The sequence below is a fragment of the Lepidochelys kempii genome, chromosome 2 (assembly GCF_965140285.1).
Source record: "Lepidochelys kempii isolate rLepKem1 chromosome 2, rLepKem1.hap1, whole genome shotgun sequence".
NCBI lineage: Eukaryota > Metazoa > Chordata > Testudines > Cheloniidae > Lepidochelys > Lepidochelys kempii.
The window spans coordinates 1,521,678-1,542,881 of NC_136381.1; the positions used below are offsets into that span (position 1 = coordinate 1,521,678).

The window sequence follows — 21,204 nt, forward strand, 5'->3', positions numbered from 1 at the left end:
GTACCTGGAGAAGGATTGCTAGGGCTTGTTGGTATATTCTGCTGGGCCTTTATCCTCTCCATCTCCTCCACATGCTTCCTCTCTTTTTCCTTCTCCTCCTCCACATGCTTCCTTGCCTCCATTTCCCTCTTGTGGGCAGCCTCCTGTACCTCCTTCTCCAGCCGCATGAGTTCTATCTGTCTTTCATGTTCCCTTTGTTTTTCCTCAGCCTGAAATTTGGCTAATTCCAGCTGTAGTCGAGCTGAGGATTTGGTCATTCTAACCTCTCTGTTTTTAACTAACTTTACACCCGAGGTTTAGAAATAAACAAACAAAACGTGGCTGTAAAATTTTGCTGTGCTGGAATAGGATACCTATTCTCTGATAGTGACTGTCAGCCTACAGAAAAAGACAATTCCCTTGTCTCTGCTCTGGGCCCAAATTAAAGCAAAAAACCTCCAACTACTTGGAAACCTGCTTACCCAGCCCAAAGAAAAAGCAAATGGGTAGAACACACACCCCCTATTTACTTTTAGGAAGAAAAGAAAAAAAAACAAACCTCTGGGTTGGAAGACTGTGAATTTCCCTGCAGGAGTTAAGTACCCTGCCTCCAGGCAAAGAAAACCTGCAATTCACAAGATAATCCCCTTTTGTCTCTGCTTGGCCACAAAGCAGAGAAAACAAAGCTGCTTTCAGTTTCAAAGCTGCTTTCTGGACTTCCTTTCCACAGGAAAAAAAAATTCCTTTTTAAAATCTGTATTTCTAGTTCAAAAAACCTCAACTGGATCTCAAAATGATTTCAGGTTAATCCCACCACTATGCCACCATGTCAAGGTTCCTCCCCCACTCTGAACTCTAGGGTACAGATGTGGGGACCTGCATGAAAAACCCCCTAAGCTTATCTTTACCAGCTTAGGTCAAAACTTCCCCAAGGTACAAAATATTCCACCCGTTGTCCTTGGACTGGCCGCTACCACCACCAAACTAATACTGGTTACTGGGGAAGAGCTGTTTGGACGCGTCCTTCCCCCCAAAATACTTCCCAAAACCTTGCACCCCACTTCCTGGACAAGGTTTGGTAAAAAGCCTCACCAATTTGCCTAGGTGACTACAGACCCAGACCCTTGGATCTTAAGAACAATGAACAATCCTCCCAACACTTGCACCTCCCCTTTCCTGGGAAATGTTGGATAAAAAGCCTCACCAATTTGCATAGGTGACCACAGACCCAAACCCTTGGATCTGAGAACAATGAAAAAGCATTCAGTTTTTTACAAGAAGACTTTTAATAAAAAATAGAAGTAAATAGAAATAAAGAAATCCCCCCTGTAAAATCAGGATGGTAGATATCTTACAGAGTAATTAGATTCAAAAACATAGAGAACCCCTCTAGGCAAAACCTTAAGTTACAAAAAAGATACACAGACCGAAATAGTTATTCTATTCAGCACAATTCTTTTCTCAGCCATTTAAAGAAATCATAATCTAACACATACCTAGCTAGATTACTTACTAAAAGTTCTAAGACTCCATTCCTGGTCTATCCCCTGTAAAGACCAGCATATAGACAGACACACAGACCCTTTGTTTCTCTCCCTCCTCCCAGCTTTTGAAAGTATCTTGTCTCCTCATTGGTCATTTTGGTCAGGTGCCAGCGAGGTTACCTTTAGCTTCTTAACCCTTTACAGGTGAGAGGAGCTTTCCCCTGGCCAGCAGGGATTTCAAAGGGGTTTACCCTTCCCTTTATATTTATGACAGGGGGCCACTTGGGAGATCTAGGTCTAGTTTTCTGCTCTTCCCACAGATTTCCTTGGGCTTGGTCTGAACTACAGTTAGGTGGACGTAAGGCATCTTGCGTCAACCTAACTCTATCCGTGTCTCCACTACAGCGTTGTTCCCGCTGATGTCCGTCGCCCACTACACTGACCTAATAACGCCCCTCCGCGAGAGGCGTAGTGCTTAGGTCGCTGTCATTAGGGTGACGCAACGTCTGTGTGGACGCTGCCTTACTTACATCGCCTCTTGGCTGTCAGCCCTGCACGGGGCTCTCAGTGGGAGCCCAGCCCAGCGCCCCAGGGCTCACAGCCTGACCCACACATCCCTGGGCCGGGGGCTCCAGTGTCCCACAATGCCCCACACAGCTAAGTTGGTGGAAGTGCTCCTGGGGAGGACATGTACCACTGACAGGGGGACATAGTGTGGACATGAATCTGGCTGTACATGGGCCTAACTTAGGTTGACTTAATTTCTTTACTGTGGACAAGGCCTTAGTCACTTTGTCTCTCTGGGCCCCAGGTTCCCATCTATACAGTGGGGATAATAGCACAGCCCTGCCCTCACAGGGATGTTGTGAAGATAAACAGACTAGCAATGCCAGAGTTGAGTGTTAGACCTCACTTTGCTTGGCCAGCCAGGCTTTGGAATTGCTGAGCAGCAAGAATTAGGAGATGGATTCTGGCCAGGTGCAATGGGAGGACGTATTAAAATCTAAGTTTAGAAGGGAGCGTGCAAGCAACAATCAACAATGTGGCTTCCCAAGAGACTCCTAGTGCCCCAGAGGGGGCAAGGAGGCCCCGGCCTCCCTCCACATGTGGAATCCAAAATGACATAGGCCTTCTTTGCTGCAGCATCAAGGCTCAAGCTCTATTTATCTTACGTACTTTTATGGCCCCCATTATTGGCGCATCTGAGCACTGCACACTCTTTAGCTGGCCATTTTCTAAAGTGGTAGATTTTTATCCTTCCTCCCAGTGAAATCTCATATCCTTGTGCTGCCCTGCTCCCTCCTCCAATTCCTTGCCGTTGCACATGGTCACTCTTTCTCAGCTAGCTCCCCTCTCGTTCTCAAAGTCATTTCTCCCATGTCGGTAAAAAACCAGCCCTTGGGAACGGCTTTTCCTCTGGCTACGGTAACTACTTGCTGTGTCATTTTATTTTATGAGTCCCACTGCTGACAAACGGGTACCCGTGCGACCCCCACGGAGCCTGCAAGCCCCAGACAAGCGACCAGGAAGCCAACAAGCCCTGATATGATGATCTAGGGGCCATTAAGCCCTGTTCCTTCCAGCACAGTTAAAGGTGTACAATCTCTAATGAGCCCCGGGTTTTTAATTAGGGAGACTGTAGCTAAGTCAGCTATTTTCCCTTAACCTTTGTATGTCCCTGTCTACCCTTGTGGCTGGTTGTATTTGTGTTGTTGCCTTCTGGGCAGCTTGTGTGAGGATGTGACTCAGCAGGGAGGGGGGAGTGTTGACCTGGGAATGTGCCCTGGGGATGGGAGACCTGAGAACCTGTCACCTGAGCCAGGAGGGGGAGGGGGAGGTAACACCTCTGCCCAGGAATGTGAACAGAGGCTGCAGCAGGGAACCTGCTGGGGGGGTTTAGTTTCAGTTTGGGGCTGGGTGGAGGAACACAGGGAACCCCAGGGCTGGGGTCTAAGCTCCCTGCTCCCCCAGAAGGACGTGATTGAGGGGTCCTGGTTGTACCCACAAGCTCTGTTGTGGACTGTGTTCCTGTTGTCCAATAAACCTTCTGTTTTACTGGCTGGCTGAGAGTCTCAGTGGATCCCAGGAAGAGGGGTGCAGGGCCTGGACTCCCCCACACTCCGAGACAGCTTGCCCACGGGGCCTCATGTGAATCGAGTGCCTACAGGACATGCATACAGAGCTACACCTACAGCAACCTCCTCTGGGACATCCTGGCCTAGGGCAGCGAGCTGGAAGGCTAGCCAGACCAGTTACCCCTGCAGAGCTGGGGAGCTTATCTAGACTGTAAAGCATTGCGGCCTGGTTACAGGAAGACAGCCACGGTCCCAGCCTGGGGGGACAGAGGAAGCTGCTGCAGCTACTACCCATGTTATGTAGACACAAGAGATGTTCTGAGCCAGCCCTGTCACTAGCTGGTTATAAATGCATTTGGAAGTGGCAGTGTAGACAGGCCCCAAGTTGATGCAATATATGGGTTAAGAAATCAGGATGAAGGTATGTTACGGCAGTTTAGACTTCACTCCTCCCCTCCATAAACTCTCTGCATTGGACTCACATCTGAATTTGGCACAATGGATTGAGGGTCAGCAGCTTGCAGCACTAGGCCCTGGGTTCTAGACACAGTGATTCCCGGGCTGCTTCCCCTTGCTACCAAGAGGCAAAAACAACGCTGAGCCACCACTAAAGAAATATTGTGTTTGAAAACTTCTCCTTTTGCCTGAAGCTCTGCTGGCAAAAGCAAAGCCAAGCCAGTGCTGCGGCTTGTGCCTGAAGCTTTAGTCTCCGGGCTCTTGTTGATGCTCCCATGAGATGTGCTGCTAACACCCTGTGCAAGAACTAAACTCGGAAGAGGGGATTAGTCGTGCAAGCGGGAAATCACTGAATGGAATGAACAGGCTGAGTCAATCGGGCATTACATGTCTCCAGTCCTGGCCTTTATTTTCATTCAACCCCAAATCGACATTTCCGTGAAAGGTACAAAACAGTCATTGCGACATTACAAACAAAATTAGTTTTGCCTTTCGTACAGAATCTTTACAGGAGACCAGAAAATCGCCATTTTAGGAACAGCAGCTGCATTTCCTGGATGCTGGAGCTTTGCAGACACAGCTCTTGGCACAATTCTTGCATCCGGCTGGGCAACAGGAGCAACAACCTGAAAAGATAAAAATCAAGACACGATTATTGGAGATGCCAGACAACAAAAAATAAAAACAACCCTCCCCCGTCAGAACTGAAGGAAGTTCAACATGGATGAGACAAGGAGCAAAACCATGCCGTGAACTGTACTTTATAAAATATTACAACATCTCAGTTGTACTGTTAATACATATTCCTCACAGAGGCCACATAAAAGTCAAGACTGGACAGTCCTGAGTCCTTTCCCACCTTAATATAGGTCAGAATCCTTCATCTGACCCAAGGGTTTTCTTAAGAACACTCAGCGTAGGAAAAAGAAACAACTGGCTGGCGTTGGAAAGAACAGAAGAAGTTTTTAGGAATTATTCTTAGGGAAAGGACACCGATTCCACCTTTCAGGCCCACACTTGGAAAGTAAGGATACAGTTTAACAACAGAGGCCCTGCTTCAGCAAAGCACCTGCTTATTGTCCAGCATAGGCTTAAATCCATCCCCAGTCAGCAAAGCACTTGCGGCCTGATCCCAAGATCCCCCCGAAAGGAGAGGCAAGACTCACCTTCCCTTTGAGGGGCTTTGCAGCAGGCCCACAAAGCACAGCCCTAACTCCCCCAGACCACAACTTGAGCAGACGCTTAATGGTTCTGCTACATCGGGGCCAGAAATTCCAGCTTCTGGTCTCCAGTCTCCAGGCTGCTGCAGGGAGCCAGTGACAAACCCTCCTTCGTCGCAGGCTCAGCCAGGCGGGCAACTCGCTTGTGGAGGAAACATTTTGTGGGGGGGGGGGATACTCACTCTTTTTGCAAGAGGTGCACCTGCAATTTGTGCATTGGCAGGAGTCAGCGCAGGAACACGAGCCACCTGGTGGGCAAAGGGGGGGGGATGAGCATCACGGCTGGACTAAAACCGAGAGGACGATCAGCGGCGAGGGGAGAACTTTGTCCCCAGCATGGCAAAAGAAGCCAGGGCCATCTGAGCCGGGGAGCTCGGTTTGCAGGCTCCCGCCGCAGAGATTTCACAGGGCCGGAGCCGTCCCGGGCGCAGGGATCGTTCCCCTTCCCCGGCAAGGGGGGGGCTGTTTCCCAGCGAGGGGGGAGCAGCCCCCGAAGGCCCCGCAGCAGCTCGGAGCAGGGTCCGGGCGGCTCCGCCGCGGGAGGAGTCACTCACCGGCAGCGCAAGGGCAGTCCTGGGGATCCATCGCTCTCCGGGTCGCTGCGGTCGCTGCTCAGCCAGGCGGAGGGGAGGAGACGAGGCTTGGAGCGGAGCTGCCCGACGCCTCCCATTTATCCCGGCGGAGGCGGGGGAGCGAGCGCAAAACCCCCGCCCCGCCGCCCTGCACACGGGCCCCGAAGCAGCGAGCAGAGCCGGGGGCTGCGGGCGGCTCCTATCGCCGCCCAGAGCCGCGCTGCGTGACTGCACAAGGCCCGGGGCGCCCCGCACAGCGCCGCGCGCAGAGCCCCCCGGAGCGCATTGCGTGGGGCGAGCCCCGCACACAGCAGGGCGCCGTGTGCAAACGTCCCTCCCCCGTCCCCCCCCCCACCCACACACACACTCACTGCGTTGCCTGGTGCTGTCCCCGCACAGACCCGGGCGCGGAGTGCAAACGCCCGAGTCCCGAGTGCAATACACAGCCCCGGGCGCCCAGTGCAGCCCGCTCTCCCCGAGCGCATTGCAGGGCGCTGTCCCCTGCCGGGCCCCGGCGCGGAGCGCAAAAGCCGCCGCAGTGCGGGACACGGTGCGTTTCCCGCACAGACCCACCCCAGGGCGGTGAGAGCAACCCCCCGAACCCCCCCCCGCCCCGAGTGCGGGACAGGGTGCGATTCCCGCACAGACCCACCCCAGGGCGCTGAGAGCAACCCCCGGACCCCCCCCCGCCCCGAGAGCGGGGCACGGTGCGATTCCCGCACAGACCCACCCCAGGGCGGTGAGAGCAACCCCCCGAAGCCCCCCCCCCCGCCCCGAGTGCGGGGCACGGTGCGATTCCCGCACAGACCCACCCCAGGACGCTGAGAGCAACCCCCGCCCCGCCGCCCTGCACACTGAATGCCCTTTAAACCCTGCATAGGATTGAAACCACTTCAAGCCAGGGGGTGTGGCAGCCCCCCAAGCACCCCTATTCCCAGCACCTGTGGGAACCCTAGAGCTGGCCCTGATCAGAGCCTGCCCCCCAGGCCCTCTAGTGCCATGGTCCCGATGAGGGAAATAAAATAACCATCACATTAAGGATACGCCTTGCACTCACCGCCCTGGGGTCTATGCGGGAATCGCACCGTGCCCCGCACTCGGGGCGGGGGCGGGGGTTCCTCTGAGCGCCCTGGGGTGGGTCTGTGCGGGAATCGCACCATGCACCGCACTGGGGGCGGGGGGAGGGTCGGGGGTTGCTCTCAGCGCCCTGGGATGGGTCTGTGCGGGAATCGTACCGTGTCCCGCACTCGGGGCGGGGGGGGCGGGGGTTGCTCTCAGCGCCTCGGGGAGGGTCTGTGGTCCCGATGAGGGAAATAAAATAACCATCATATGAAGCATAGGCCTTGCACTCACCGCCCTGGGGTCTGTGCGGGAAACGCACCGTGTCCCGCACTGCGGCGGCTTTTGCGCTCCGCGCCGGGGCCCGGCAGGGGACAGCGCCCTGCAATGCGCTCGGGGAGAGCGGGCTGCACTCGGCGCCCGGGGCTGTGTATTGCACTCGGGACTCGGGCGTTTGCACTCCGCGCCCGGGTCTGTGCGGGGACAGCACCAGGCAACGCAGTGAGTGTGTGTGTGGGTGGGGGGGGACGGGGGGGAGACGTTTGCACACGGCGCCCTGCTGTGTGCGGGGCTCGCCCCACGCAATGCGCTCCGGGGGGCTCTGCGCGCGGCGCTGTGCGGGGCGCCCCGGGCCTTGTGCAGTCACGCAGCGCGGCTCTGGGCGGCGATAGGAGCCGCCCGCAGCCCCCGGCTCTGCTCGCTGCTTCGGGGCCCGTGTGCAGGGCGGCGGGGCGGGGGTTTTGCGCTCGCTTCCCCGCCTCCGCCGGGATAAATGGGAGGCGTCGGGCAGCTCCGCTCCAAGCCTCGTCTCCTCCCCTCCGCCTGGCTGAGCAGCGACCGCAGCGACCCGGAGAGCGATGGATCCCCAGGACTGCCCTTGCGCTGCCGGTGAGTGACTCCTCCCGCGGCGGAGCCGCCCGGACCCTGCTCCGAGCTGCTGCGGGGCCTTCGGGGGCTGCTCCCCCCTCGCTGGGAAACAGCCCCCCCCTTGCCGGGGAAGGGGAACGATCCCTGCGCCCGGGACGGCTCCGGCCCTGTGAAATCTCTGCGGCGGGAGCCTGCAAACCGAGCTCCCCGGCTCAGATGGCCCTGGCTTCTTTTGCCATGCTGGGGACAAAGTTCTCCCCTCGCCGCTGATCGTCCTCTCGGTTTTAGTCCAGCCGTGATGCTCATCCCCCCCCCTTTGCCCACCAGGTGGCTCGTGTTCCTGCGCTGACTCCTGCCAATGCACAAATTGCAGGTGCACCTCTTGCAAAAAGAGTGAGTATCCCCCCCCCCCCACAAAATGTTTCCTCCACAAGCGAGTTGCCCGCCTGGCTGAGCCTGCGACAAAGGAGGGTTTGTCACTGGCTCCCTGCAGCAGCCTGGAGACTGGAGACCAGAAGCTGGAATTTCTGGCCCCGATGTAGCAGAACCATTAAGCGTCTGCTCAAGTTGTGGTCTGGGGGAGTTAGGGCTGTGCTTTGTGGGCCTGCTGCAAAGCCCCTCAAAGGGAAGGTGAGTCTTGCCTCTCCTTTCGGGGGGATCTTGGGATCAGGCCGCAAGTGCTTTGCTGACTGGGGATGGATTTAAGCCTGTGCTGGACAATAAGCAGGTGCTTTGCTGAAGCAGGGCCTCTGTTGTTAAACTGTATCCTTACTTTCCAAGTGTGGGCCTGAAAGGTGGAATCGGTGTCCTTTCCCTAAGAATAATTCCTAAAAACTTCTTCTGTTCTTTCCAACGCCAGCCAGTTGTTTCTTTTTCCTACGCTGAGTGTTCTTAAGAAAACCCTTGGGTCAGATGAAGGATTCTGACCTATATTAAGGTGGGAAAGGACTCAGGACTGTCCAGTCTTGACTTTTATGTGGCCTCTGTGAGGAATATGTATTAACAGTACAACTGAGATGTTGTAATATTTTATAAAGTACAGTTCACGGCATGGTTTTGCTCCTTGTCTCATCCATGTTGAACTTCCTTCAGTTCTGACGGGGGAGGGTTGTTTTTATTTTTTGTTGTCTGGCATCTCCAATAATCGTGTCTTGATTTTTATCTTTTCAGGTTGTTGCTCCTGTTGCCCAGCCGGATGCAAGAATTGTGCCAAGAGCTGTGTCTGCAAAGCTCCAGCATCCAGGAAATGCAGCTGCTGTTCCTAAAATGGCGATTTTCTGGTCTCCTGTAAAGATTCTGTACGAAAGGCAAAACTAATTTTGTTTGTAATGTCGCAATGACTGTTTTGTACCTTTCACGGAAATGTCGATTTGGGGTTGAATGAAAATAAAGGCCAGGACTGGAGACATGTAATGCCCGATTGACTCAGCCTGTTCATTCCATTCAGTGATTTCCCGCTTGCACGACTAATCCCCTCTTCCGAGTTTAGTTCTTGCACAGGGTGTTAGCAGCACATCTCATGGGAGCATCAACAAGAGCCCGGAGACTAAAGCTTCAGGCACGAGCCGCAGCACTGGCTTGGCTTTGCTTTTGCCAGCAGAGCTTCAGGCAAAAGGAGAAGTTTTCAAACACAATATTTCTTTAGTGGTGGCTCAGCGTTGTTTTTGCCTCTTGGTAGCAAGGGGAAGCAGCCCGGGAATCACTGTGTCTAGAACCCAGGGCCTAGTGCTGCAAGCTGCTGACCCTCAATCCATTGTGCCAAATTCAGATGTGAGTCCAATGCAGAGAGTTTATGGAGGGGAGGAGTGAAGTCTAAACTGCCGTAACATACCTTCATCCTGATTTCTTAACCCATATATTGCATCAACTTGGGGCCTGTCTACACTGCCACTTCCAAATGCATTTATAACCAGCTAGTGACAGGGCTGGCTCAGAACATCTCTTGTGTCTACATAACATGGGTAGTAGCTGCAGCAGCTTCCTCTGTCCCCCCAGGCTGGGACCGTGGCTGTCTTCCTGTAACCAGGCCGCAATGCTTTACAGTCTAGATAAGCTCCCCAGCTCTGCAGGGGTAACTGGTCTGGCTAGCCTTCCAGCTCGCTGCCCTAGGCCAGGATGTCCCAGAGGAGGTTGCTGTAGGTGTAGCTCTGTATGCATGTCCTGTAGGCACTCGATTCACATGAGGCCCCGTGGGCAAGCTGCCCAGAAGGCAACAACACAAATACAACCAGCCACAAGGGTAGACAGGGACATACAAAGGTTAAGGGAAAATAGCTGACTTAGCTACAGTCTCCCTAATTAAAAACCCGAGGCTCATTAGAGATTGTACACCTTTAACTGTGCTGGAAGGAACAGGGCTTAATGGCCCCTAGATCATCATATCAGGGCTTGTTGGCTTCCTGGTCGCTTGTCTGGGGCTTGCAGGCTCCGTGGGGGTCGCACGGGTACCCGTTTGTCAGCAGTGGGACTCACAAGATAAAATGACACAGCAAGTAGTTACCGTAGCCAGAGGAAAAGCCGTTCCCAAGGGCTGGTTTTTTACCGACATGGGAGAAATGACTTTGAGAACGAGAGGGGAGCTAGCTGAGAAAGAGTGACCATGTGCAACGGCAAGGAATTGGAGGAGGGAGCAGGGCAGCACAAGGATATGAGATTTCAGGATGGCGGACTGGGGAATTAAGAAATCTAGTGAGGAGTGTGCACTAGGAGGAAGGATAAAAATCTACCACTTTAGAAAATGGCTAGCTAAAGAGTGTGCAGTGCTCAGATGCTCCAATAATGGGGGCCATAAAAGTACGTAAGATAAATAGAGCTTGAGCCTTGATGCTGCAGCAAAGAAGGCCTATGTCATTTTGGATTCCACATGTGGAGGGAGGCCGGGGCCTCCTTGCCCCCTCTGGGGCACTAGGAGTCTCTTGGGAAGCCACATTGTTGATTGTTGCTTGCACGCTCCCTTCTAAACTGTTAGATTTTAATACATCCTCCCATTGCACCTGGCCAGAATCCATCTCCTAATTCTTGCTGCTCAGCAATTCCAAAGCCTGGCTGGCCAAGCAAAGTGAGGTCTAACACTCAACTCTGGCATTGCTAGTCTGTTTATCTTCACAACATCCCTGTGAGGGCAGGGCTGTGCTATTATCCCCACTGTATAGATGGGAACCTGGGGCCCAGAGAGAAAAAGTGACTAAGGCCTTGTCCACAGTAAAGAAATTAAGTCAACCTAAGCCCTGGTCTACACTAGGACTTTAGGTCGAATTTAGCAGCGTTAAATCGATGTAAACCTGCACCCGTCCACACAATGAAGCCCTTTATTTCGACTTAATGGGCTCTTAAAATCGATTTCCTTACTCCACCCCTGACAAGTGGATTAGCGCTTAAATCGACGTTGCCGGCTCGAATTTGGGGTACTGTGGACACAATTCGATGGTATTGGCCTCTGGGAGCTATCCCAGAGTGCTCCATTATGACCGCTCTGGACAGCACTCTCAACTCAGATGCACTGGCCAGGTAGACAGGAAAAGAACCGCGAACTTTTGAATCTCATTTCCTGTTTGGCCAGCGTGGCAAGCTGCAGGTGACCATGCAGAGCTCATCAGCACAGGTGACCATGATGGAGTCCCAGAATCACAAAAGAGCTCCAGCATGGACTGAACCGGAGGTACGAGATCTGATCGCTGTTTGGGGAGAGGAATCCGTGCTATCAGAACTCCGTTCCAGTTTTCGAAATGCCAAAACCTTTGTCAAAATCTCCCAGGGCATGAAGGACAGAGGCCATAACAGGGACCCGAAGCAGTGCCGCGTGAAACTGAAGGAGCTGAGGCAAGTCTACCAGAAAACCAGAGAGGCGAACAGCCGCTCTGGGTCAGAGCCCCAAACATGCCGCTTCTATGATGAGCTGCATGCCATTTTAGGGGGTTCAGCCACCACTACCCCAGCCGTGTTGTTTGACTCCTTCAATGGAGATGGAGGCAATACGGAAGCAGGTTTTGGGGACGAAGAAGATGATGATGAGGAGGAGGTTGTAGATAGCTCACAGCAAGCAAGCGGAGAAACCGGTTTTCCCGACAGCCAGGAACTGTTTCTCACCCTAGACCTGGAGCCAGTACCCCCCGAACCCACCCAAGGCTGCCTCCTGGACCCAGCAGGCGGAGAAGGGACCTCTGGTGAGTATACCTTTTAAAATACTATACATGGTTTAAAAGCAAGCATGTGAAAGGATTACTTTGCCCTGGCATTTGCGGTTCTCCTAGATGTAGTCCTAAAGCCTTTGCAAAAGGTTTCTGGGGAGGGCAGCCTTATTTCGTCCTTCATGGTAGGACACTTTACCACTCCAGGCCAGTAACACGTACTCGGGAATCATTGTAGAACAAAGCATTGCAGTGTATGTTTGCTGGCATTCAAACAACATCCGTTCTTTGTCTCTCTGTGTTATCCTCAGGAGAGTGAGATATAATTCATGGTCACCTGGTTGAAATAGAGTGCTTTTCTTCAGGGGACACTCAGAGGAGCCCATTCCTGCTGGGCTGTTTGCCTGTGGCTGAACAGAAATGTTCCCCGCTGTTAGCCACAGGGAGGGGGGAAGGTTGAGGGGGTAGTCACGCGGTGGGAGGAGGCAAAATGCGACCTTGTAACGAAAGCACATGTGCTATGTATGTAATGTTAACTGCAAGGTTTACCCTGAAAGAGTGTAGCGACTGTTTTATAAAATGTGTCTTTTTAAATACCGCTGTCCCTTTTTTTTTCTCCACCAGCTGCATGTGTTCCAATGATCACAGGATCTTCTCCTTCCCAGAGGCTAGTGAAGCTTAGAAAGAAAAAAAAACGCACTCGCGATGAAATGTTCTCCGAGCTCATGCTGTCCTCCCACACTGACAGAGCACAGACGAATGCGTGGAGGCAAATAATGTCAGAGTGCAGGAAAGCACAAAATGACCGGGAGGAGAGGTGGCGGGCTGAAGAGAGTAAGTGGCGGGCTGAAGACAGGGCTGAAGCTCAAATGTGGTGGCAGCGTGATGAGAGGAGGCAGGATTCAATGCTGAGGCTGCTGGAGGACCAAACCAGTATGCTCCAGTGTATGGTTGAGCTGCAGCAAAGGCAGCTGGAGCACAGACTGCCACTGCAGCCCCTCTGTAACCAACCGCCCTCCTCCCCAAGTTCCATAGCCTGGATTCCAGTTTCTGGTGCTGCATATACTGCTGGATAATGCGTGTGGTGTTTAATGTGCTCCTAATTGCCAAAGTGAGCTGAGCGGCCTCCATGCTTGCCTTGGTATGGCGTCCGCACAGAAAAAAGGCGCAGAACGATTGTCTGCCGTTGCTCTGACGGAGGGGGGGGCGACTGACGACACGGCTTACAGGGTTGGCTTCAGGGAGCTAAAATCAACAAAGTGGGTGTCTTTACATCAAGGAGTATTTCAGGCAGGACTTCACGGAGGGTTCCAATAAGAAATGGTGCACCTAAGTTATCGTTCTTATTGGAACAAGGAGGTTAGCCTGGCCTCTGATTGATACATGGCTAGATTTACCTCGCTGCACCTTCTCTGTGAGTGACTGCAGTGTGACCTAGAGGAATGAGTCCCTTAGACAGGGGAGGAGGCAAATGAGTACAAAACAAATCTGGTCTATTTCTTGTTTTGACCCACTCCATCTATCTTTTACATCTTTGGCTGGCAGCAGACGGTGCAGAAGGACTGCATGCCATCCACATCTCATGGCTGCTCGGCAGAAGATGGTACAGTACGACTGCTAGCCATCCTCATCTCTTGCCTGCCTGGCAGAAGATGGTACAATACGACTACTAGCAATCCTCATCTCTTGCCTGCCTGGCAGAAGATGGTACAGTACGACTGCTAGCAGTCCGTATCGCCTGCCCGCTCACCATAAGACGGTTCAATAGGACTGACTGCAGGACTAAAGAGAATGACCTGGTCAAGTCACTCCAAATTTAGTCCCTGCGCCCATGTCTGCCCAGGCGCTCCCAGCCGACGTGGCCAGGAGCACCTCGGACACGACGAGGACGACTACCAATCGTATTGCACCGTCTGCTGCCAGAAGGCAATGGGTTGCTGCTACTGTGCAGCAAAGCCATACCGCGTCTGCCAGCACCCAGGAGACATAGGGTGATGGTTACCTGAGCGGGCTCCATGCTTGCCGTGGTATGGCGTCTGCACAGGTAACTCAGGAAAAAAGGCGCGAAACGATTGTCTGCCCTTGCTTTCATGGAGGGAGGGAGGGAACGGGGGCCTGACGATATGTACCCAGAACCAACCGCGACAATGTTTTAGCCCCATCAGGCATTGGGATCTCAACCCAGAATTCCAATGGGCAGCGGAGACTGCGGGAACTGTGGGATAGCTACCCACAGTGCAACGCTCCGGAAGTCGACTCTAGCCTCGGTACTGTGGAAGCGCTCCGCCGAGTTAATGCACTTAATGCACTTAGAGCATTTTCTGTGGGGACACACACACTCGAATATATAAAACCGATTTCTAAAAAACCGACTTCTATAAATTCAACCTTATTCCGTAGTGTAGACATACCCTAAGTTAGGCCCATGTACAGCCACCACAGTAATTACTGTGGTGATTCATGTCCACACTATGTCCCCCTGTCAGTGGTACATGTCCTCCCCAGGAGCACTTCCACCAACTTAGCTGTGTGGGGCATTGTGGGACACTGGAGCCCCCGGCCCAGGGATGTGTGGGTCAGGCTGTGAGCCCTGGGGCGCTGGGCTGGGCTCCCACTGAGAGCCCCGTGCAGGGCTGACAGCCAAGAGGCGATGTAAGTAAGGCAGCGTCCACACAGACGTTGCGTCACCCTAATGACAGCGACCTAAGCACTACGCCTCTCGCGGAGGGGCGTTATTAGGTCAGTGTAGTGGGCGACGGACATCAGCGGGAACAACGCTGTAGTGGAGACACGGATAGAGTTAGGTTGACGCAAGATGCCTTACGTCCACCTAACTGTAGTTCAGACCAAGCCCAAGGAAATCTGTGGGAAGAGCAGAAAACTAGACCTAGATCTCCCAAGTGGCCCCCTTAACCACTGCACCATCCTTCCTCTCAAAGGCGAGCTTCTGGCTAACATGCTGCTAGCTTCTAGCTAACATTATCAGCCCTCGGGCTCTTTCAAGATTCCAGCCTCCCAGGTGCTCCCTCCGGGTGAGTATGCTAGACATGAGCTGGCAGTGCAGGAAGGCACGAATGCAATACTGGGCTGTGTGTCACCGGACAGGGAGAAGATAGCTCCCGACCTCACAGTATGTGGAATATTGTGTTCAGGCCAGAGCCCCTCATTACTGGAAAGATGTTAGGATAGAGATATTCAGGCCTGTCTGTAAAGGCCCATACTCTAAGAATGTAGGTGTGTTCTTATCACTTGGTTAGTTAGAGGTATAAAAGAAAGAATCAAAATCACTGTCAGTCAGTGTAAGGTCCTTCTCCTACTGTGACAGTCTGAGGCCCAGTGCTTAGGCTAATATCTTTGGCTAAGCAGCAAAGGCAGCCATGAGCTGGGAAGCGACCGGTCACCTCCTCACATTGCAAACTAGTCACATTGAAATAAGGTGCCATTGGGCTGTTAGGGCTGACAAACCTGTCCTGATAGTGCCTGTCGCCTCCAGAGAAAGGGAAGTGCCTAGAAAATGTAAAAGGAAACTTAGTTTGATAGCATCCTGTCTGGCAAGAACTCACTTATCAATAGCTGGAATGTGAAATCCTCACTTCTCTATTGTTTTGTCATTATAGTTCCCACTTTGCCATTGTTTGTCTGTATCATCTCTGTCTGGTTCTGTGATTGTTTCTGTCTGCTGTATAATTAATTTTGCTGGGTGTAAACTAATTAAGATGTGGGAGAAAATTGGTTAAATAATCATGTTACAATATGTTTGGATTGGTTAATTAAATTTCAGTCAAATGATTGGTTAAGGTATAGCTAAGCAGAACTCAAGTTTTACTATATAGTCTGCAGTTAATCAGGAAGTGGGTGGCTGTGTGGGGGAGAAATGGGAACAGGGAATGGGGGTGGGGAAATTGGAATCATGTTTTGCGAAGGGGGAAATGGGAACAGGGGCACAGGCGTAAGGCTCTGTGGTGTCAGAGCTGGGAAGGGGGACACAAAGGAAGGAAACTGGAATCATGCTTGCTGGAAGTTCACCCCAATAAACATTGAATTGTTTGCACCTTTGGACTTTGGGTATTGTTGCTCTCTGTTCATGCGAGAAGGACCAGGGAAGTAAGTGGGTGAAGGCATAAGCCCCCGGAACAAAAGATAGTAAAGAATTGGAGGGAGCTCTGAGAAGAGGAACAAAATTAATCCAGAGGCTGGAGGGGGTCTGGTCTCTGAGGAAAGACTGGAAATGTGGTTCAATACATAGAACTGGGCTAAGGGAAGTCTAAAGTGGGGTGGGTGGGCATGAGGAAATGCTGCTGGTATCTGAAGGGTGTAAACCCCAAGGAAGGAAAGGGATTATTGAGCACAGTAAACAGGGAACACCCAGAGGGCGAGAGGAGGAAATTCAGAAGAGGAACGTTGGGGCTGAATATCAGTCAGTGGGAGCTGGGGATACTCAGCACCCTCGAACGTTAGCCCGAGGTGTTGCAGGATTGGTGCCCCAAAATGGCAACACCCCCCATCCGGGCACTTTGACAGTGTCTGGAGCCCCAGGCCCTTTAAATTGCCTCCAGAGCCCTGGTGCTGGAGCCCTGGGGAGCGGCTGCAGGGCTCCAGCGGCTGTTTAAAGGGCCCAGGGCTCCCCTGCTTCTACCACCCAGGCCCTTTAAATAGCCGCCGGAGCCCTGGGCTAGCGGGGGCTCCAGCTGCCTCTGCCGCCCCGGTCCTTTAAATAGCCGCTGGAGCCCACCGCTTCTCCTGGGCTCCGACAGCTAATTAAAGGACCAGGGCAGTAGAAGCAGGGGAGCCCCGGGCCTTTAAATAGCCCCCGGAGCCTGGTGCTGCTGCTGCTACCCTGGGGGGAGAGGGGTAGGAGGAGAAGGAGGGGGGGCACTTACCTTACAGGGTGGGCTGGGGGTGGCTCTGACCCTCTTCAGCCCCGCCCCTTCCGCCCTAGGCCCACACTGGAGTCCCTAGAGACCAACAGACAAACAAAGGGCTTTTGGACAAATAATCTGAATTTAAACTGACTTGGGGCCTTCTTTCTGATCCACCAACTGGCCAGGACCGTCTGACCAAGGGAGGCCCCAATCCTTCCTGAGACGGATTCGAAGGACTTGACCTATTGACCGGGTGGGCCCCACCCGGAGAGGCCGAAAGAATCACTGTATTATCTTTTCCCTCTTGCTTGCTTTACTTTCCAGGTAGACTAGTCCCAGTGGGACTTCGCCACACCAGCCCAGAGACAATCTGGAGGCTGCTCGGCATTCTGAAGTCCGGCTTGCATCAGTGGCGAGCTGAAAGCACTGGAAGGATCAGGCCCTATGCAAAGCAGTAATTGTGATAAAGTGGGATTATGTTCCGAGTATAATATCTACCGGGCAGAGGCAAGTGTGTATACCTCCATCCATTCTGAGTACCTGCTACCATGCTCCCTCACCACGGTCATCTACCACAAGCAGTGATATAGAGCTGAGCTATTTGAGCCATAATGGGGTCCCAATGATCTTGTATAGGCAGCAGGTTTAAAACGAACCAAAGGAAGTATTTCTTCATACGACACGCAGTCAACCTGTGGAACTCCTTGCCAGAGGATGTTGTGGAGACCCAGACTATAACAGGGTTCAAAAAAGAACTAGGTAAGTTCACGAGGGAGAGGTCCATCAATGGCTATTAGGCAGGATGGGCAGGGATGGTGTCCCTGGCCTCTGTTTGGCAGAAGCTGGGATTGGGTGACAGGGGATGGATCACTTGATGATTCCCTGTTCTGTTCACTCCCTCTGGGGCACCTGGCACTGGCCACCGTTGGCAGACAGGATCCTGGGCTAGATGGACCTTTGGTCTGACCCAGTCTGGCCGTTCTGATGTTCTTAAGTTGTATTTCTCCCACATTCCCCAGTCAAAACTTCCTACTTCTTGTGCTGTTCTGCCGTATGTGAATGCTTTTCATGGGCGGACGCAGCTCCACCCACGGATGGAAGAAGGAGAACTCCAGCACACCCCGTACATGTGACCTTACCCCCTCCCACCCGACTCACAACTGGGAAGTGGGATGGAGTTGTGCAACTGAGCAGGAGCCATTTACTCTGTAATTGCAGAGCTGTAACCCAGTGCTCATCTCCCCCCCTCATCGCATGATGCCTGGTCGTCCTGTGCCCATGTCAGCAGTGTCCTGTGCGGGACTCCGTGAACACCTCTTTGTAGGTCAGCGCGAAAAGCACTCAGTCCGTACCATGTGCCACTCCTCCACCATACTCAGTCTCATTCAGTCTCCGGAGAACCTTTCTCTGATTCGTCTTATTTATCCCCGGCCACGCCAAGCTTTCCTGTTCCAGCCTCGGTGGCTCCTGAGTTTTGGTATTTGCAGGGATGTCTTCCAGCCCCAGGTCGTTCTCATTAGATACACCTGAGAGCTCAGTTGCTCCGCCCTTAGTTGGTATCCAGCCAACAAGCCAACAGGCTCCTGTAGTCCAGCCGAGTGAAGTGGCATCTTCCTTTGAGTGTTTCTCACAGTAGGGAAGGAGCAGGATTCAGTCGTGATGACTATAAAAGGGATTCTTTGTGAGGTTCCTGGACACAATCAGATACTGTCGTTCTCTCTAGCTTCCAAGCGGGGGCTCCAGCTGCCTCTGCCACCCCGGTCCTTTAAATAGCCGCTGGAGCCCACCGCTTCTCCCGGGTGGCTCTGGCAGCTAATTAAAGGACCAGGGCAATAAAAGCAGGGGAGCCCTCTACCCCAGTAGAGGATGGGGGAGGGGAAGAAGGAGGGAGGGGCACTTACCTTACAGGGTGGGCTGGCTCTGACTCCCCTCAGCCCCGCCCCTTCTGCCCTAGGCCCCACCCCTTCCAGGGGCCAGAGCTGGCCCCAGCGTACCAGTAAGTCACTCAACTTACTTTCACCCCTGAGTTTATGTTTCATTGTGTGCCAGGGTCTGTGTTTAATTCCCTGGGGGAGAGGGACCACAGCCCCCCAGGAGCTCAGAACAGTGGGGACTGATGGGGCAAATTCACCTCCCAAGAGGTACCCCCACCTGGACAGGCTTACGTATACTGGTTCACACTGGAGTCCCTGGAGACCAACAGACAAACAAAGGGTTTTTGGACAAATAATCTGCATTTAAACTGACTTGGGGCCTTCTTTCTGATCCAGCAACTGGACAGGACCGTCTGACCAAGGGAGGCCCCAATCCTTCCTGAGATGGATTCGAAGGACTTGACCTATTCATGGGGGCTCTTGTTCTGAGCTAACAGCTGTTATGAACTTGTAACCATAACCCCCCCCTCCTCCCCCTATGGTGGAGTTTGAAGCACTGACTCTTCCCAGAGCCCGAGCTGAAGTTGGGGGTGATTTCTGGTCAGCTTATTGGCATGCATGGAGGTTCTTTTATTGTTTTAAAGTCTTTTCTCTGTCATGCTTTCACCTTAAGAATAAATGTGCTTGCTTAGAAAGAGCTGTGTGGTAACTTATAACTATAGGCAATTACACGGTGCATAGCCTCTGGAGGCAAAGCAGAGTAGCCTGTGTCGGCCATCTGACTTGCTCGGGCATTCACAGGATAGGCAGTGGACTGTGCCTGGAAAAACCCTGATCAGAAGGGAGAGAGACACAAGGAGGTGAAAGCTGAGGAGACGGTGCCCTTGCTGGACCACGAGTGAGGAATACAGATGTAGTTCGTGACACCTTGCACCACACAGGACACACAGGGTCCTGACTGGAACCATTAAACACTAACTCTGAATAATCCCAGGCAGGCCGTGTCTGCCTTACTCCCTGAAGCCCAACGGTCGATATCCCTAATACATGTGTGTCCTAACTGGTGGAACCTACACCCATTGTGTTACACGAGCATGTTTGGGAGTTATGGTGATTTGCTCCTGGAAAATTGGAACTTCCACCTCCAGGAGTTAAGATTCTTTTCAACCCTTTCTCTTCGTTCCCTTCTTGTCTGACGTCTGGCATTTAGGCTAAGCCCTTTGGACTTCTGATGGCAATTCCCACAGAGCGAGTTTTCTCCGTTAGTCTTTCCCATTATGGGGTGGCTCAATACTCTGACTTTGGGAGAAAGGGTCTGATTTCCTGTTAATCTCCTTGAAACGGTTTGGGAGTGATGTAATTAATCCCTGGTACTGGGTCTCTTTTTTCATGTCCTCTGTGTTGTGAATCGCAATCACTGCTTGGGTAACTAACCCAACACTTGGATTTTTTCCCTCTCTCCAGTCCAAGCAGAACGAAGTGATGATCATCAGCAAATATGCACTCCGTGAGCACTGCTGTAGACACTCTTACTACCTGACCTTGCTTAAAGCTACTGTATGCGGCTGTTAAACACCTTTGGGATGATGACCCATGTGGTTATTTAATGATGTCACACTCACTTTGCTGTAACACGCAAGCTCCTCATGCAGCTGCAGAGAGCTTTGTAGACAAGCTGTGATGAAATAGAAACTTTCTGTAATATTTTTCTGCTTCCTATGGGTGCCTCAGTTTCCCTCTGTACTTTGCATTGTTACCCATTGCCGAAATGTTAAATCTGCTCTTGGGGCACGGCAGGAGAGATGAAGTGTTGGGTCACTGGGGTTGAACGAATGGGTGATTAAAGGGCTGGCTGCACCCAACCCTCGTCAATGGAGAGTCCACAAAGACAATGGAAGCCCCAAGGACTGAGCCACTGACACCTATCCCCAGGAATCTCCGGCAAGCAGAACAGGAGAGCTCAGCGTGGGTCTGCAGGACTTCGACGATGGACTCTCACCTGGGACTGACACAGAGAGGCAGGGCCAGAAATGGATTCCATAGCATCTTGGCTGGCTGATTATGCTGGCTTGGCGAGCATGGACTATGTTCCAGTTGCCTAATAAACCTTGCTCTGTTTTGAAAAAGCTGCCGGGTGTCACTGCCGATACTTAGAGCCCTGCAGATCTGTGGCGATATGCTCTATATCCGTGGACCATGTTTGCGGATCGGATGTGGACACCCATTTCATATCTATGCAGGGCTCTCCCAATACTTGCCGAGGTGCATTGGTCCCCGAAGAGAGTCAAAGTCTCTGTCCGGGAGTCTCTCTCAGTTGGGCTCACTGGGCAGAGCTCACGGTGTGAAACAGGAGTGTGGGAGCCCGCTCGATCTCGGAGGCATTGAGACCACACAGCCTCCCCTTAAGGGAGAGCGAGGCCCCTTAGGGGGCTGGCACACAGAAGGGGTTCCTCTAAAGGATTATTTAAATGCTGGGGCGTAGTACAGATCCTTTGGATGCATGACCTAGGGTGAATCATATTTCCGGATACAAGCGTATTATGTGGATCAGTTCTTCTTTTGCTCAGCACAGGAATTTGCAAAAAGGAATCGTGGGGTATATTAATTACAACTTCCAAACAAGGCCACG

The 21,204-nt window shown here is 52.7% G+C and overlaps 3 protein-coding genes across 3 annotated transcripts; 2 read left to right on the plus strand and 1 right to left on the minus strand.

Moving 5' to 3' along the window:
- Positions 1-4,373: 4,373 nt before the first annotated feature.
- On the minus strand, positions 4,374-6,101 carry LOC140907955 (metallothionein). Its single transcript, XM_078851381.1, has 3 exons — positions 5,769-6,101; positions 5,397-5,462; positions 4,374-4,620 (listed from the first exon to the last, which is right to left on the minus strand). Exons 1-3 carry the CDS (start codon positions 5,797-5,799, stop codon positions 4,526-4,528), a joined length of 192 nt encoding a protein of 63 aa, XP_078707507.1. The 5' UTR covers positions 5,800-6,101; the 3' UTR covers positions 4,374-4,525.
- Positions 6,102-7,399: 1,298 nt separating this feature from the next.
- Positions 7,400-9,125, plus strand: LOC144930186 (metallothionein-like). Its single transcript, XM_078851382.1, has 3 exons — positions 7,400-7,733; positions 8,040-8,105; positions 8,883-9,125. Exons 1-3 carry the CDS (start codon positions 7,703-7,705, stop codon positions 8,975-8,977), a joined length of 192 nt encoding a protein of 63 aa, XP_078707508.1. The 5' UTR covers positions 7,400-7,702; the 3' UTR covers positions 8,978-9,125.
- A 99-nt stretch (positions 9,126-9,224) lies between these two features.
- On the plus strand, positions 9,225-13,489 carry LOC140906239 (uncharacterized). The gene is made up of 2 exons (XM_073329813.2): positions 9,225-11,875; positions 12,464-13,489. The coding sequence occupies exons 1-2, from the start codon at positions 11,293-11,295 to the stop codon at positions 12,913-12,915; spliced, it is 1,035 nt and encodes a 344-aa protein (XP_073185914.1). The 5' UTR covers positions 9,225-11,292; the 3' UTR covers positions 12,916-13,489.
- The last annotated feature ends 7,715 nt before the right edge of the window (positions 13,490-21,204 follow it).